The sequence below is a fragment of the Aotus nancymaae genome, unplaced genomic scaffold, assembly GCF_030222135.1.
Source record: "Aotus nancymaae isolate 86718 unplaced genomic scaffold, 86718_ANA_hifiasm-v0.15.2.pri h1tg000007l, whole genome shotgun sequence".
NCBI classification, from domain to species: domain Eukaryota; kingdom Metazoa; phylum Chordata; class Mammalia; order Primates; family Aotidae; genus Aotus; species Aotus nancymaae.
Genome location: NW_026988418.1, coordinates 3,604,628 through 3,623,090, shown reverse-complemented (window position 1 = coordinate 3,623,090; position 18,463 = coordinate 3,604,628). Strand labels below are relative to the sequence as shown.

Here is an 18,463-nt window from a genome sequence, read left to right as displayed (position 1 = left end):
TAGAGACGGGGTTTCACCATGTTGACCAGGATGGTCTCGATCTCTTGACCTTGTGATCCACCCGCCTCGGCCTCCCAAAGTGCTGGGATTACAGGCGTGAGCAGGCTCCAAGTATCTTAACTCCAAATAAGCATGATCAAAAACTGGCATATTATGATGTATTTTGTTAAAATATTTGCATGGTTATAAATCAGTGATGTGAAATGATTACCCATCCAAATATATAAACGTGCCTGAAACCATGACAACCAGGATGTTACTCATGAGGATGGCAAGATGTCACTTCAATTACCCATTCACCTTCAATACTAGAATAATGTGATTAAAAAAAAAAAAGTCAACCATTGAAAATCATGGAAAATGATGTATACTTCCGAAGTTCAGATAATCTACTGTACCCTTGATTTAGCCCATTACCTAGCTCACTTCAACAAATAATATACAAATTTATAAAAATTGGAAGGGAAATTTGGTTCTGTTAATAGCAAGAAACACATTTTGGTCAAAATCTAGCTACTGGGCAAGAACTTTAAATTACTCTGTTTTGGCCAGTGCAGTGGCTCACGCCTGTAATCCTAGCACTTTGGGAGGCCGAAGTGGGTGGATCACCTGAGGTCAGGTGTTCAAGACCAGCCTGGCCCATATGGGGAAACCCTGTCTCTGCTAAAAATACAAAAAAATTTGTCAGGTGTGGCGGCTGGCACCTGTAATCCCAGCTACTCAGGAGGCTGAGGCAGGAGAATCGCTTGAACCCAGGAGGTAGAGATTGCAGTGAGCCAAGATTGCACCACTACACTCCAGTCTGGGTGACAAGAGTGAGACACTGTCTCAAAAATAAGTAAATCAATCAATCGATAAAAACATTACTCTGTGTTTCTACATAGTTGCAACAAGCCCATGAAGTCCAGTTAACATGTTACACTGAGATTCAGAATTTAGGTATTTTAGGAATGAAGTAAATAAAACTGTGTGGAATTAAAAAAAATTTTTTTAAAGCTATTACAATAGTAATTGATCTCCATGACCTCTTTTCTCTCCCACAAAATTCTGTTCAATAAAACACATCTGCCGGTCTTCACCAGTTACTGGGGACACAACTGTGAATTAGGCAACATATTGGCTGGTATATCACAGTCTAGTTGGGGCAGAGCAGATATGTAACTACTACATCTGAAGAAACACATATGTATAACACAAAATTTAAGCCCAGACACATTACAGAAAGTAAAGGCCAGTCTATCAAATACTCACTGAAAGCTTACTGTGGAGGTTCAAAGTTCAACTTTATGACTTTAAAATGGCGACAGTAATTACACCTCTCTATATATACATCATCTCACTCAAAATGGTCACCTTACTCAAAATGGTCACCTTTTTCAAATGCATGGCTAATCCAATTATGTTACCACTGCCAGGCATCTACAAGGCGCTTACTCCTCTAGTATTTCTTTAATTTTTTTCAACAGCCAAAAATCTTTTGGGGTCAAGATTAATAAATAATAACTGCTATAAAGTTTAAAACATTTTTACTTTTTTCTGTGATTTGTAAATGCCTCTGAAGGAAATTTCTATAAGAATAAAAACTGTTTTGAGTGACACAGTTTTTTGTTTGTTTTTCTTTTGGGATAGGGTCTCATTCTGTTGCCCAGACTAGGGTACAGTGGTGTGATTTTGGCTCACTGCAACCTCCACCTCCCAGGCTCAAGTGATTCTCCTGCCTCAGCCCCCAGAATATCTGGGATTATAGGTATGCGCCACTACCGTCCAGCTAATTTTTGTATTTTTAGTAGAGATGGGGTTTCACCATGTTGGCCAGGCTGGTCTCAAACTGCTGACTTCAAATGATCTACCTTCCTTGGTCTCCCAAATTGCTAGGATTACAGGTGTGAGCTACTGCACCCGGCCGATAGCTACACAGTTTACATTTCAAATATGATCTTCATCATAACTACATTCAAGAATGATACTCCCAAGAAATAAATTCTAGCATATGTGTTTAAAAATAAGCATGACTACTTTTATTACTGTATTTCAATTTTATTGTCATATTTAAAAAATATTGATCTCTTATCCACAACACCACTTAATTTAAAAAAGTTTCTAAACAAATACTCCTTATATCCCACTACCTCAAGCATAACAAAAGAATATATCTCATCTGAACAGAATTCCTGTGATTAATTTTTCTTAGTAAAATTCAAGTTTTGTTTTGTTTTTTGAGACGGAGTCACTTTGTCTCTCAGGCTGGCATGACCTTGACTCACTGCAAACTCCGCCTCCCAAGTTTCAAGCGATTCTGGTGCCTCAGCCTCCCAAGTTTCAAGCGATTCTGGTGGGGATTACAGGTCCCCACCACCACACTTGGCTAATTTTTTTATTTTTAGTAGAGACAGAGTTTCACCATGTTGGTCAGGGTGGTCTTGAACTCCTGAACTCAGGTGATCCACCCACCTTAGCCTCCCAAAGTGCTGAGATTACACAGTCATGAGCTACCACGCCTGGCCAAAATTTAATGTTTCATGTTATTCTAATACTCTAACTCCAGCATCCTACTATAAAAAAAAAAAACCTTTTGAAAACAATGGGTTAGAAAAAAAAAATATATGGCTGGGCACATTGGCTCACATCTGTAATCCCAGCACTTTGGAGGCCGAGGTAGGTGGATCATAAGGTCAGGAGTTCAAGACCTGCCTGGCCAAGATGGTGAAATCTCATCTCTACTAAAAATACAAAATTAGCCAGGCACGGTGGCGGGCGCCTGTAATCCCAGCTACTCGGGAGGCTGAGTCAGGAAAATCACTTGAATCCGGGAGGCGGAGGTTGCAGTGAGCTGAGATCGTGCCTTGCACTCTAGCCTGAGCGAGTGAGCAAGCAAGCAAGACTCAGTCTCAAAAACAAAACAAACAAACAAACAAACAAAAAATAAATATTAGCCAGGCGTGGTGGTGCACACCTGTAGGCCCAGCTACTCAGGAAGTTGAGGCAGGAGAATCACCTAAATCCATGAGGTGGAGGTTACAGTGAGCCGAGATTGAGCCACTGCACTCCAGCCTGGCAACAGTGTGAGACTCCATCTTAAAAAAAAAAAAAAAAAAAAGATGGGATTTCTCCTTGAATTGAATTGCTTGAAAGAAGCTTACTTTTAACAAAGTGTAAAATGACTAAGATTTTCTTTCCTTTACTCATTATAGCTTCGCAAGAGGCCACAAAGGGAAATCTCTATTAATCCCTTCCTGCTATAGAAGAACAGCATTAATCCTGGAGCCACTAACAGCTTTAGGAGAGTGAATGGTGGCTGACTGAAGAAGAGGGGAAAATTTAAAACACAATCTATAACACATTCCATATATGGTTTAATTTATTCTTTGTATTGAAAACCTGGCTATAAATTGTAGATATTTTTTCATTATAATGAAGTTATATTTAAGTCCCTGTCCCACTATCTCCTTTCTCATAGGAAATATAACTCTGGCATAGCTGACTGGGTGGTAGAAAACTACAGTTTGAATTTTGGCCTGTGCCAAGAAAACAAGTATACAGAAGAAAAGTACTGGATTAGAAGTCCAAACCCTGGGCTTCAATCTCAGCTCTACCACTTTAGCCTTGAGACCATGAACAATTACAAAATTTCTCTGGACCCTATGATGCTCCTCCGCTGCCTCACTTGTGCAATAATTATTATGAGGACTAGGTGAGATTACAGCACAAAAGATTTCTACACAAAATAATAAACAAAAAGAAATATAGTAACATACAATGGTATTAACCATAAAACTATACAGAAAGACAGATGACCAGAGGGAGATCAATGAGGGCTGAAGTACACAAAAGGCTTTACTAGGTTTTCCTATAAACAAAACGCTCATTTCCAATTTTAAGCCATCCTTAGGTTCTGAAATACTCAGAGCTCCTCTAATCAAGATTATGCAAATCCAACCCATTCTTAACAATTAAAGTTCAAATATTACTTCCTCCCTGACACCTTTCTTTAATACTCTGGTGTACAGTGAGCGCCTCTCTCTGATCTCCTATAGCATTATCCATACCACTAATCTGATACTTACTGACAAGAGAGTCTTACATTTTAGAGGTTTCCTGTGTATCAGGTTTGTCCCTTTGGCCTAAATAGATTCAATACAGTTAGAATGAAAGAACCATCGGTACACTTACTGTTTCCTTTTTAGCAACTAAGTATTCTGTAGGCAAACAAGATATAAATTGAATTAAAACCAAAATAATGCAATTCAACTATATAGTTCCAAAGTTGCAAAAGAGATTACTATTCAAATGAATTTCCTTTTTTAGTGCTAGTTTGACCTAGAAACCTAGATAATTTGATTCTTTTCATTTGTGGGTTCCCAAATAAGAGTGGGGAGTGACCACCCAGAAGATACTAAAAAAATGAAAAACAATCTAACACAGGTTTGTTTCATATTGATAAAATTTTATCTGCAAGGTAGAAGACATATTGGAGTTAACAGATAATCCTTTATGAGATGATCAAGAGGAACATATTTTACCCTTTCTTGACTAGATTAAACCAATGGTATTTTTAATTAAATGATTTTACATGGAAGCAAGAAGCTATTCACCGGTCGTGTTAGGTTTTAAATTAGGAACAAATTAACATTTTACATAAACTCTAAATGCTATACTATATACTAACAAATAAAGGGTGTAAAACTAAACATACTTACCAAGAACAATATACACTTGCAGTTTGGAGCTGCTGGGTAAGGTAAGTCGTACAAAGAACAAATGCTGTGTTATCCTGCCCCTCAGATTCCAGATTACATATGATGTCTAGTACTTCCTTGCAGTCGACCTTTGCAATCTATCAAAAATGAGATGACTAAGTCAAAAAGAAAATGGTGACTTTTCAGTAAACTTTGTTATATAATGTGAAACTTCTTGATGAGGCAAAAATTAGACATAATTTTCTCCTGCTAATGAGTGAGTCTTCTGGCATGAATATTTCACGTAAGAAAATATTAAAGAAGGGAACAGACACCATAAGGAAGTTCTACTTCAGTCTCAATACAGATAAAAACATTTTTGCAATTTAAAATAAATACTTATGAACATTGCTACCATATAAATGAGTCAAATTATATATAATAATCTCAGGTTATTATCACCTGAAGTATTATTATCTTTTTTTTCCCTCTCCTCTTCTTGTCTTCCCCTAGTATCCATGACCACAGTTGGGTCACTCTGGTTACAGACAGTAAAACACATAGCTTATCCTCACTGTCAGAGGGGCTAAAGGAGGCCAATTCAGGAACTGTTTTAAATACAAATGCTACATGAACACCATTCTTTCATAGAAGGAAAATATCTAGTGTATAAATGAGTTTTTCAGACCATCAAAATCCTTTTAGAAACACATCTTTCCATTTACATGACTTAAATCTTAAAAAAGCAACAAATAAAAACCCTCTGGCAAATCAGTCAAATTCTCTGGGGCTCCTTTCATATACTGAAAAAGAGTAAAAACAAGTGAACTAGACCTTTAAAGACCCTTTCTCATTCTCTACTTTATCAACTTCCCTGTCTTAGTAAACAGAATATGAACACAATCTACTTCATCAGTCTGTCTGCATTATATCAACTATACTGGGCATCAAATATAAAAAACAGGGAAAATCTCAGGACAAATGAGGTATGCATCAGAGCAAATGAGGTAAACAGTTCAACTCCTCCAGAGTGCTATGCAGTTACAAGGGGGTGGTTCTAAGGCTCTAATTTTAGTCATATCTTCAGGTAGGTACAGAAAGGCTTTTTTTAAAGCTCAGCTCAAATGTTATTTTCTTACAGAATCCTTTCCTAACTTCTGAGGTCATGTTATTTGGATCGCTGTCAAACACTCAAATTTCTCCTTTGTAGCACTTATTTCTAGAACATTTTTTTATTTTTTCAAGTAAGTTTTACTCTATTATCTCATTTTCTTTTGTCATATTTCAACATGACAAATCTATAAGACCAGCAAGACAGACAATATTATTCCTATTTCACAAATAAAAAATGAGTTTAAAAGTTTATTTTTAAATTAAAAATGTTTAAATTGGGCTATTATTTATTCTGCTTTGGGCCAACATTTAACCTGCAGACAGACTCATTATTTTTACTTTTTACGTTTTTTTTCTTTTTAAGACAAGGTCTTACTCTGTTGTCTAGGCTGCAGTGCAGTTAGGGTAATCATGGCTTACAGCAGTCTCCACGCGATCCTCCTGCCTCAGTTTCTCAAGCAGCTGGGACCACAGGTGTGTACCACCACACCCAGTTTTGTTTTGTTTTAGTTTTTGTAGAGATGAGGTCTCACTATGCTGCCCAGGCTGGTCTCAAACTCCTGGCCTCAAGTGATCCCTCCTGCCTCAGCCTCCCAAAGTGTTGGGATTATAGGCGTAAGCAACCACCCTAGCCCTATTATTTTACTTTTTTATGTATTTTCACTTTGGCTCTCCAGCTAGACTATAAAGGCCCTAAGGACAACAGCACAGCTCTATAAATAATATCCCAAATCCTCTATAAACAAAATCCTGTAAGAAGAAAAATAGCCATCACAAAATGTACATGCCTAGCAAAGCAGTGCCATTTACTAAATACCTGCATTGTGCTAAGTACTGGAGATGCAAGCCAATCTAATTTTTGCCCTAATGGATACCACAGTCTAGTCAGGGATAATTAATAAGGAAGCAGTTACTAAGAATTAAAAAGCTACAATGAGAGAGTATACAGTATTTTAAAAATATCTTCGGTAAGAAGAATCAACCCAAATTTGAGAACTAAAAAAGGCTTTTTGAAGGAACAGAAATAAAATATTTCAGTATAGTTGTGGGTAATCCAGCAATACTGTGGGAGCACCAAGTCTTGGTAGTTGCTAGAAGCACTTCTATTTTTCTATTATCATTATCTCCGTGCCTTCTGAGTCCCACAGGGATTGTTGGCAAACATGCTCTTGCACTGGCCTAAACAAGCAAAGCTTAATTTTTTTTTTTTCCCCACTCAGAAAATGATTCGATTCCAATGCAAGCTTAACTTTCTCTACCAACTTCTCAAATTAAACTTAACCTCAACCTTCTCCAAATGTTACGTGTTTTCCAGCAAACCCAAAATATTAACATTCTTTTGGTTAGCTCTTAATACTGCTGTTTACCTGGCATTTTAAAACACACCAATATGCCTGATAATGAAATTTCTGACCAAGAGGTTCATAACACCTAAGCATGGTATCTCACACATACATTTTCATTACCTATCAACTTGTCTGTTTTACTTCCATCAAAGTTTCTACTGTGAAGGCAGAACTAGTTTATAGCGGGGGCTTTGTATAAGCTTTCAATTCAAGAGCTCATTTGCCTTGCACCCACTTCCCTGATAGTAACAGAAATACCACTCTAGACTCATTTTCCACTTTCATTTAACTAAATGAGACATCTGATCATTTTTACAAATGAGAAAAACTTTGGCTTTAGTTTTTTCATATCTGTTATCTGTCCCTCCTTATAGATTCTAAATCCCTTGAAAGCAGGTACTAGATCTTATTTAATACTTGTATCCCCCTTAGCACCTGCTTTAGGATCTTCACATGACAAGCACTCAGTTAACATCCTTTCACTTGAAGAGAATCTCAGTATTATGCCCCAAATACCTGTACCTTCTTGAATACAGAAGAAAAAAGGCATGATAAAGAAATAAAAGTAAGGCCGGGCGCGGTGGCTCAAGCCTGTAATCCCAGCACTTTGGGAGGCCGAGGCGGGTGGATCACGAGGTCGAGAGATCGAGACCATCCTGGTCAACATTGTGAAACCCCGTCTCTATTAATACAAAAAAAATTAGCTGGGCACGGTGGCGCGTGCCTGTAATCCCAGCTACTCAGGAGACTGAGGCAGGAGAATTGCCTGAACCCAGGAGGCGGAGGTTGCGGTGAGCCGAGATCGCGCCATTGCACTCCAGCCTGGGTAACAAGAGCGAGACTCCGTCTCAAAAAAAAAAAAAAAAAAAAAAAAAAAAAAAAAAAAAAAAGAAATAAAAGTAAATAAATAAGTGAAAAAATTCATGCAAATTAAAATGAGATAACACATCACTAATAATACAATATGGTTATACTACTTGTCCTCAATCTTTTGTAATAAATAGCTAAGACCACACTAAAAACCAAATATATGCCACATAACACTTCTCAGCTAAAGTAAATTAAAATGAAGGTCATCAACAAGCTTTTGAGGATTTTAATACTATCTAGGAAACATCTTATACTTAGATACTGAAACAATTTTTTGTTCTTACATATAATTTCTAGTCCTGGGGCTTACAATTCTATAGCTGGTAAGACAAACTGAACACGTGTTTCAAATAATCAAGTATGTTTACTATCTATTTTACCACTAAAATATAAGTTCCATGAGGTCAAGTCTGTTTCTTTCACCACTGTACCTTTAGTGCCTACAAAAGTGCCAGGTCCATGAATGAATATCAATAACTATTTGTTAGAATGGAAGATAACTATAAGATAAATAACAGAAGAATAAACGGGACAGAAGACTGAAAACAGGAAAAATAACATTGACTGAAGTAAGCCACAAAGATTCCAAGGAAGATAACTTGGAGACAGCAGGGTCTAGATGGACAGGAGAGAGTGTGGCCAAAAAAGAAGCCAGAATGAGCAAACTAATTAATGTGGGAGTAATTGTGGCATATGAGGAAGGAAAAGATCATCTGATATAACGGTAATGAGTGATGTCACGTAGCTAACACTCAGTCAATGAAAGGTTAAACAAGTTTAGACTTAGCATAGAACTAAATCACACACTAGAGGGAAGACAGACTGAGTAAGGTCATGTCATAGAGTTGTGCAGTTTTACATAGCACAAAAGTAACCAGCCAAAGGAGTTAGTGGGGGCTGAAATTCAGTTCACTTGCCAAGCTCTATGTTCTGACATGAGGGTTTTGCCCTCAGAAGATGGGAAGACCTCTGAAAGTATGAAGGCGGAGTTAGAGGGTGATGGTACTTTTTGCTGATTTCAACAAAGTTATCATACAGGCCAATGATAACAGAAGACTAAAGGACCCAGAACTTACTCATAGGGTTTTATGAGGAAATCAGATAATTTTTTTGTTTTCATTTGAATATATACCCAAAAGAAATCACTTGAAATCAGTATTCAGTTTAATTTCTATTTACTAGCTTTCTGCTAATTTCTATTTACTAGAAATCAGAAATTAGCAGAAATCTAGTAAATAGAAATTAAATAGAAATCTAGTAAATAAATTATTTCTATTTACTAGATTTCTGTTAATCATAAAATATTTATGATAGAAAACCTAGAAAACAGAATAAAAATTATCCTTAAATCTTACAACTCAATGATAGCCGTATTAACGTGAATATTTTTCCAGTATTGTCTATATACATGTTACACAGCACAGGTTCAATACTCTGCAAATATGCATACACTTTAAAGAAAGGTGGTATTATGCTTCTTATATATTACTTCTCTTACCTTATGCTATGTTGTGACTTAAGTAGAAGTTGGGTTTTTTGTTTGTTTTTTATTACGAGAGGGTCTTGCTCTGTGGCCCAGGCTTAGAGTGTAGTTGCACAATCACAGCTCACTGCATTCTTAAACTCCTAGGTACAAGTGATTGTCTCTCCTGCTTCAGCCTCCAAAGTAGCTAGGACTACAGTCACACATCACCATGCCCAGCTTATTTTATTATTTTTCTGTAGAGATGGAGTTTCATATTGTTGCTGAGGATGGTCTTGAACTCCTGGCCTCAAATGATCCCCCCACCTCAGCCTCCCAAAGAACTAGGATTACAGGTATGAACCACTAGACCCAGACTTAAGTAAGAGTTTTTCTTTTTGAGATGGAGTTTCACTCTTGCCGCACAGGCTGGAGTGTAGTGGCGCAATCTCAGCTCACTGCAACCTCCAGGCTGGAGCACAGTGGCACAATCTCGGCTCACTGAACCTCCGCCTCCCAGGTTCAAGCGATTCTCCTGCCTCAGCCTCCTTAGTAGCGGGGATTACATGCATGCACCACCATGCCCGGCTAATTTTGTATTTTTATTAGACAGGGTTAGTTCATGTTGGTCAGGCTGGTCTCGAACTCCTGACCTCAGGTGATCCTCCCGCCTCAGCCTCCCAAAGTGCTGGGATTACAGGCGTGAGCCACCGTGCCCACCCAATTAAGAGTTTTTACAGATGTATTCAACAGCTCAGACAAACAGGAGAGGGTAAGGAGAATATAGAGGCAGAGAGATCAATAAGAACAGAGGTAGTATGAGTGGACATTCTGGCATTCTTCTCTCTCTTCTTTTTTTTTTTGAGACAAGTCTCACTCTGTCACCCACCAGGCTGGAGTGCAGCAGCACAGTCTTAGCTCACTGCAACCTCTACCTCCTGGGGTCAAGCAATTCTCCTGCCTCAGGCTCCCAAGTAGCTGGGATTACAAGTGGGTGTCACCACACCTTGCTAATTTTTGTATTTTTAGTAGAGACAGGGTTTCACCATGTTGTCCAGCCTGGTCTCAAACTCCTCACCTAAAGTGATCTGCCCACTTACGCCTCCCAAAGTGCTGGGACTACAGGCGTGAGCCACTCTGCTTGGCCTGGTCTGTAGTTTTGTTTCTTATGATGTCTTTGTCTGGTTTAAGTATCAGGGTAATACTGGCTTCAAAGCACAAGGTGGGAAGTTTTCCCTCTTTTTCTGTTTTTTGGAATACTTTGTGAAAGACTGGTATTAAATTCTGTAAATGTTTTTTGTCCAGTGAGGCTCTGTGGATGTGGGAAATATTAAAATTACCCTCTTTACTAGTCATAGGTATACTCAGAATTTCTATTTATCTGTGAATCAGTTTCCATAGGTTTCTTTTTTTTTTTTGAGATGGAGTTTCACTCTTGTTGCCCAGGCTGGAATGCAATGGCATGGTCTTGGCTCACTGCAACCTTGGCCTCCCGGGTTCAAGAGATTCTCCTGCCTCACCTCCCAAGCAGCTAGGACTACAGGCAAGCACTACCACGCCTGGCTGATTTGTCTTTCGTATTTTTAGTAGAGACAGGGTTTTACCATATTGGCCAGGCTGGTCTCAAACTCCTAGCCGCAGGTAATCTGTACACCTTGGCCTCCCAAAGTGCCAGGATTACAGGTGTGAGTCACTACGCCTGGCCTTAGTGGGTTTTATCTTTCTAGAAATTTGTCCATTTCATCTAGTAATGTAATTTTTTGGCAAAAAGTTATTCAAAGTTATACTCCTTTTTATTTCTGTAAGGTTGATGGTAGTGTCTTTTTAATTCCTGATTTTTCTGTTTGTTCTTGTTCAGTCTAACTGAAAGTATATTAATTTTGTCGATCTTTTCAAAGAACTTTATTACTTTTCTTTACTGATTTTATATTCTCTATTTCATTTATTTATACACTAATCTTTACTATTTCCTTCCTTCTGCTTGCTTTCAGTTTAATTTGCTCTTCTAAGGTGGTTAGGTTAGGTTATTGGTTTAAGATATTTCTTTTTTAAATCAACATTTTACAAATATTAATTTCCCTCCATAAATATTGGTATGTTGTGTTTCATCATTCATCTCAAAGTGTTTTCTGGGCTGGGTATGGTGGCTCATGCTTGTAGTCCCAATACTTTGGGAGGCTGAGGTGGGAGGATCATGTGAGCCCAGGAGTTCAAGGTTGCAGTGAACTATGACTGTGCCACTGCACTCCAGTCTGGGGGACAGAATGAGACCCTGTCTCAAAAATAATAAAACAAAATACAACAAAAATTTATTTTCTAATTTCTCTTTTTCCTTTAATCCATTGCTTATTTGGGAAGGAATGGTTAAATTTCACATATTTGCAAATTTCCCAAATTTCCTTGTTATTTATTAGTTTCCAATTTTATTTTACTGTAGTCAGAGAACACACTTTGTATATTTCAATCCTTTAAAATTTATTTAGGTTTGTTTTATGGGCTAACACATGGTCTATCCTGGAGAATCGACCATGTGCATTTAAGAATGTATATTTAGGTGCTGTTGGGTGGAGTAGTCTATAGATGTCTGCTCAGTCTAGTTGGTTTATAGTGTCAAGTCTTCCATTTCTTTGTTGTCTAGTGGTTCTACCCATTATTCAAAGTGGGTATTAAAGTCCCCAACTATCTTATTTGAATTGTCCACTGGCCTCTTTAATTCTTTCATACATTTTGGGTTCTATTATTCCTCAGATTGGACAAGTTGGCTGATACTTCTAATTCAAATTTGATGTTGATCTTCTCTAGAGAATTAACTTGGGTTGCTGTAGTTTTTTACTTCAGAATTTCATTTTTTTTTTTTTTATAATTTGTCTTTTTACTGTATTGCTGAGACATTGTTCTCATACTATTTTTTTTTTTTGAGACAGGGTCTCATTCATGCCCAGGTAGGAGTGCAGTGGCGCAATCACAGCTCACAGCAACCTCAACCTCCTAGGCTCAAGTAATCCTCTAACTTCAGCCTCATGAGTAGCTGGGACTACAGGTGCACACTACCACACCCAGCTAATTTTTAAAATTTTTGTAGAGACAGGGTCTCTACATGTTGCACATGTAGATGTTGCTCAGGCTGGTCTCTAACTCCTGGGCTCAGGAGATCCCACCTTGCCCTCCCATAGTGCAGGGATTATGGTGTAAGGCACCTCACCTGGCCCCCTTTAATTCTTTAGGCATGTTTCCTTTAGTTCTTTTTTGAGACTGAGTTTCACTCTTGTTGCCCAGGCTGGAGTGCAATGGCGCAATCTCAGCTCACCTCGACCTCCGCCTCCCAGGTTCAAGCAATTCTGCCTCAACTTCCCAAGTAGCTGGGACTACAGACAAGCATCACCAAGCGCAGCTAAATTTTTTTGTATTTTTATTAGAGACGCGGTTTCACTATACTGGCCAGGCTGGTCTTGAACTCCTGACCTCAAGATCCGCCTGCCTCTGGCTAGCTCTTTGAATATATAGTTGGTCCTCACTATTTGCAGATTCTGTATTTTTGCATTAGCCTACTTCTAACATTTATTTTTAAAACCCCCAAATCAATTATCAGAGCACCTTTGTGGTTATTACAAACATACACAGTGTGGCAAAAAATCTGAGTCACCTGATAGGCATGTAACCAGCTGAGGTCAAAGGTGATATTATTCTTAAAGAGATTTATCTCTTTTTCTTGAGTAAAACCTCCTCAGATTGCGGTAAAGCCTTTAATTTTCAGAGTTCTAAAAAAGTTAATCTTATTCACTCTCTGGTTTCAAATGCTGAGTCAGAACTCTTAATTTCCAGCTCAGACCTCTCCTCTAAGTGTCACATTGTGTGAACACTGTCTGCTGTTTCTCTCCCTTTTGTCTTGTTCATTCTTCTATCCCCAGTGCCTAGCAGAGTCCTCCAATGAATGTATACTGAATAAACGGAAGGCATTTCTGTATTATTTCTTATAATTACATGTGAATCTAAAATTACTTCAAAATACAATGTCTAATGTTACTTAAGAAAGGAAAAAGATCACCTTGGCCACTGTAGAAAATAGGAAGGCCGGGCACGGTGGCTCACGTCTGTAATCCCAGCACTTTGAGAGGCCAAGGCAGATGGATCACGAAGTCAAGAGATGGAGACCATCCTGGACAACATGGTGAAACCCTGTCTCTACTAAAAATTCAAAACTTAGCTGGGTGTGGTGGCGCATGCCTATAGTCCCAGTTACTTGGGAGGCTGAGGCAGAAAAATCGCTTGAACCCAGGAGGCGGAAGGTTGCAGTGAGCCAAGATTGTGCCACTGTGCTCCTGCTTGGAGACAGAGCGAGACTCTGTCTCTTAAAAAAAAAAAAAAAAAAAATTGGTCCTAGTAATAGATTTTAAAAATCAAAGTTGATAAATGTTTTATTTTTTCAAAAAGAAATCTAAGTAGACATAATCTTATTCACATAATAATACTTCTTGAGTAGAAGAAAGGTGGGAGTTACAGTTAGCAAACTTACATTTCAAGTATCCCTAGATCTATCTTTGAGAAAATCATGTTAGGTTCAAAGACATCACCTGGGAAAAAAGGATACTTACTAGTTTTAAACATGAGACTCCTTTTAAACTGCAGTAATGTTATAGACCAGTACTATGATGCCACATGGACACTTGTATATTTCTTAAAGAAATAAATGGTCACCAATGCTTCCATTTAAACCCTATTACCATGTGTACATGAAAGAAGTCTGAAATGCTCTACTGAATTCTTGACAATATGTCCAATCGACTCTTCATAATGACCCCTCCAGTGCAATCATACATCAACCAAAATACACACATATAACCCATAAAAGTAAGACCAAAAGTAAGATCCAGATGCATACAAAGTTCTGAGAAGACATCTCTTCATATCTATTTAAAAGAGCTATGCTTTGGGAGATAAAATATCTAAACAGGCAAATCCTCAATTTCTTTACACAGCCTGTCATTAGTGTATTGAGTGTACATTTCACTCCTTGTATGATCACAAAGATAAAATAAAAGTATTAAGACTTTCAAAATAATAAGGCAATTAAACACCAATGGTCTAACAGGCTGACAATTAGCATAAGAGAAGGTGGTAGAGGTAGCATATTTTAAATTTAATTAAATCTTTTGTAATTATTCCTTGTTCAGAATTCATCTTAATCTTGATTCTTATTGAAACTACATCTGGAATTTCTTTTTTTTCTTTTTTTTTTTTGAGACGGAGTTTCGCTCTTGATACCCAGGCTGGAGTGCAATGGCGCGATCTCGGCTCACCGCAACCTCCGCCTCCTGGGTTCAGGCAATTCTCCTGCCTCAGCCTCCTGAGTAGCTGGGATTACAGGCACGCGCCACCGTGCCCAGCTAATTTTTTGTATTAGTAGAGACGGGGTTTCACCATGTTGACCAGGATGGTCTCGATCTCTTGACCTCGTGATCCACCCGCCTCGGCCTCCCAAAGTGCTGGGATTACAGGCTTGAGCCACCGCGCCCGGCCTACATCTGAATTTCTATACTCTGTTTATTTTTTCTTCTACTCCCAAATTGAATTCCCACTGGGTCTTGTTTAAATGTATCTGCTCTGTTTATCATTTATACCTAGTGACTGTGTCAATTCCCAACAGTGTTAGGCTGGTAAGTAAATTAGATACTGTTTGTCTTTTCCTTTCCCCAACAGGAAAAGAAACAACCACCTGCTATTGTGTCTATCAACCACAGCAGACACTGAAGATGTAGTTTACTCAGAGATTAAGAATGAAATGGACCCCTGCCTAAACTGTGCCAAGAACTCTGACAGATTTCTTGGGCTCTTTAAAATAGCAGAAGTTTCAGGTGTAGTTCCCAAGATAAAAGAAAAAAGAAAAAAATAAAAATAAAATAGCAGAAGTGCTTCATGTTTAAAATATTGTCTTTCCTTTGTGGAAAACCTGATCTTTGCAAAGATTTCCCCTTTCAGTAATAAAAAAACTATAGGAAACATCCTCTTGGGACACCAGGCCACTGGCAAGTCTATCATTTTCATTAAAATCCTTTCATATGTAAAATTTACAGCAATGTCATCTCATTCAATTCTACATAAATGAAATATTACAACCTAAAACTCCAGGATTCCATGGAATTCTTCTGCCTTCCAGACCTACCAGGTATCTGAAAGGACTCAGTCTTCACCCATTGGGTTCAGAATTTTGGCTTTCAGATGACCCAGTCAATTAAAATTGTATGTGTCTGGCTAAATCTCCCCAGCAGAGGTTTCCCATTACACATGCCCATTACTAGGATACCCACAGGTGCCAACATACAATGTACTTTTATTCCCAGCTGTTGCTCAAGTTAACTCTTTTCCTGACCTCCGGTGAAGTAGATGGCAAATATGTGTGTAACTCTGCTACCTTGGAACATATGCCGAATTTAAACTCCAATTAATCAACATCTAGTGACTCACTAGTAATTTTCCAAAGCAAACTAAAGATTATTTTTAATTCTGTTGACACTTACAAAAAAAAGTATCACTAGGATAAGAGACTGACTAGTTATGATGATACTAGGGTTCCTTTTAAAATACTTTTAAGATAATTTTACGTGTACTAAATGTTTTTGTGTTAGTATATTTAACAAGTTAATCCAGATGATGATAAAAAATGTTTTAAATCACACCTGTATGTATAAATATGAATGGAATATGTCACCAAGATGCTCCCAATCAGACCATGGCTTATCAGTGTCTAACAAATGGAAATAGGTGGTAGGTGGAAAGAAGGCCAACCAAGGAGCCAGGTGACCTACATTCCAGCCTGGGCCTCTCTAATTAGCTTAATGCAGGAAAGGCCTTGGAAACATTACCAGCTTGGCTTCAGTTTCATCACTGGTAGAACATGGAGGATTAGACCAACTGATATTAAACCACTGAAATATTTAATTCTTGTAGAGCACAGGTTAGTAAACTTTTTTTTTTTTTTTTTTTTTTTGAGACGAAGTCTCACTGTGTCGCCCAGGCTGGAGTGTAGTGGCATGATCTTGGCTCACTGCAACCTCCGCCTCCCAGGTTCAGGCAATTCTCCTGCCTCAGCCTCCTGAGTAGCTGGGATTATAGGCGTGTGCCACCACACCCAGCTAATTTTTGTATTTTTAGTAGAGACGGGGTTTCACCATGTTGGTAAGGCTGGTCTCAAACTCCTGACCTCCTGTGATCCACCTGCCTCGGCCTCCCAAAGTGCTGGGATTACAGGCATGATCCACCTTGCCCAACCAGCAAACATTTTGTATACAGGAGCAGACAGAAAATGTTTTCAGCTTTTCTGGCCAGACAGTCTCTGTTACAACTACTCACCTCTGCCACTGTAGCACAAAAGCAGCTATTGACAAGAAATGAATGAGCATGACTTTGTGCCAGTAAAACTTTATTTATAAAAACAGGTAGTTGAGTGGATTGGCCTGCAGGTCAGTCTGCCAATTCCTTGTTGTAGAATAGTATCAAATCACATTTCCCATAACACAGTTCCTTGCAAACTCAACACAATCAGGACAAAACCTTGTTATTAATAACACACCTTGTTATTAATAAACCAGGAAAGATCATGTATAAAACAAAGCTGATCATCTTCCCAGACTCTCCCTTGTCCCTCCACCCATTCTCTGTCATTCTAATCAGCAGCAGAGCACCGCTATTTTTCCAGTGTCCCAAGAGAAGCCTTATGAGCCTCTTGAAGGTATCTCTGTACATCCTCCTCTCTCTTTGCCCTGTCAGCAAGTCCTGTCCTTTCTCCTCTCGCTTACAATCTCCTGTCCTAAACATAATATATATTTTTTCTGTTGAATCTTCCTAAAACACCACTTCAGTCATGTTACTTCCTAACTTCAAAGCCTTCTTAATTTTTACTGCATCAAATCTAAGCCCTAATGCAATGGAGTTTCCAAACCCTTCTTTTCCAACCCCAACAGGTGTTTTATTTCTCACAAGACCTCAATAACCACTCTCTGCCCTAGGCAGGGTAATTATTCTCTAGTGGATCCCTACAAAGTACTCATTAGTACCTGTGCCTTTATTACCACAGTCAGTCATCTCCAAACCATTCTTTCCAGCCATCTAAACCCCACCATTACTTAAAGATCCAACTCAAGGATCAATTTTTCTATAAAGCTTATAGGTCAGTCTACACAGAATTCTCTATCTTTACCCTTCTACTGAATTTAAGGCAGTATCATAGAGCTTAGTACTTATCTTCTTATAACTATTTCTGGCAAACAAACTGGGCCATACAGTTTGCTGTATTTGCCAGTGTCTAATACAACACTAGAAACAAAACAGGTTTCAATTAAACAAAGGCTGAGAGAGTAAAGTTGTTATTGTTATAGGAAATCAAATCCAAAATGTAGTGTTTTGCTGCTGCTTTTGAATTCTTTTGGCATGTGTCAGATGCTGAGAATAACCATTACTGCATCTTAGTCTGATTAAGTTTCCCTAACATAAAATACTACAGCTGCTATTAGAGGTAAGCAATCTATCTCCTTAACCTACCTGATACTGCAAATAAATAAATTAGCATACAGGTTTATAGTTTGTCCCTTATGATTGCTTTCTTTTTTTCTGTCATCCAGGCTGTAGTGCAATGGTGCAATCTCAGCTCACTGCAACCTCTGCCTCAGCCTCCCGAGTAGCTGGGATTACAGGCACGCACCGTGCCCAGCTAATTTTTTGTATCTTTAGTAGAGTTGGCCAGGCTGGTCTCGAACTCTTGACCTTGTGATCTGCCTGCCTCGGCCTTCCAAAGTGCTGGGGTTACAGGCATGAGCCACGGTGCCCGGCCCATATGATTGCTTTTAAAAATGTAGAAGAAGTCACTGGAGGCTAACTATCTCTGGGTATACCACATTACTTCTCTGTGCAAATTCAGATTTCACTACTGATCAATCAACTTCAACTGCTCCTCCCTAGTTCTGCACCCCAGGCTTAAAGAATTCTTATACTAGAGTTTATAT

The 18,463-nt window shown here is 38.5% G+C and overlaps 1 protein-coding gene across 3 annotated transcripts in view; it reads right to left on the bottom strand.

Moving 5' to 3' along the window:
• RLF (RLF zinc finger) overlaps positions 1-18,463 on the bottom strand; it is a 79,564-nt gene that overhangs the window by 14,363 nt on the left and 46,738 nt on the right. For all 3 annotated transcript variants that reach the window (XM_012439117.2, XM_012439119.2, XM_012439118.3), the window contains one exon: positions 4,698-4,834. In XM_012439117.2, coding sequence (XP_012294540.1) covers positions 4,698-4,834 — 137 coding nt within the window. The remainder of the gene's footprint in view (positions 1-4,697; positions 4,835-18,463) is intronic.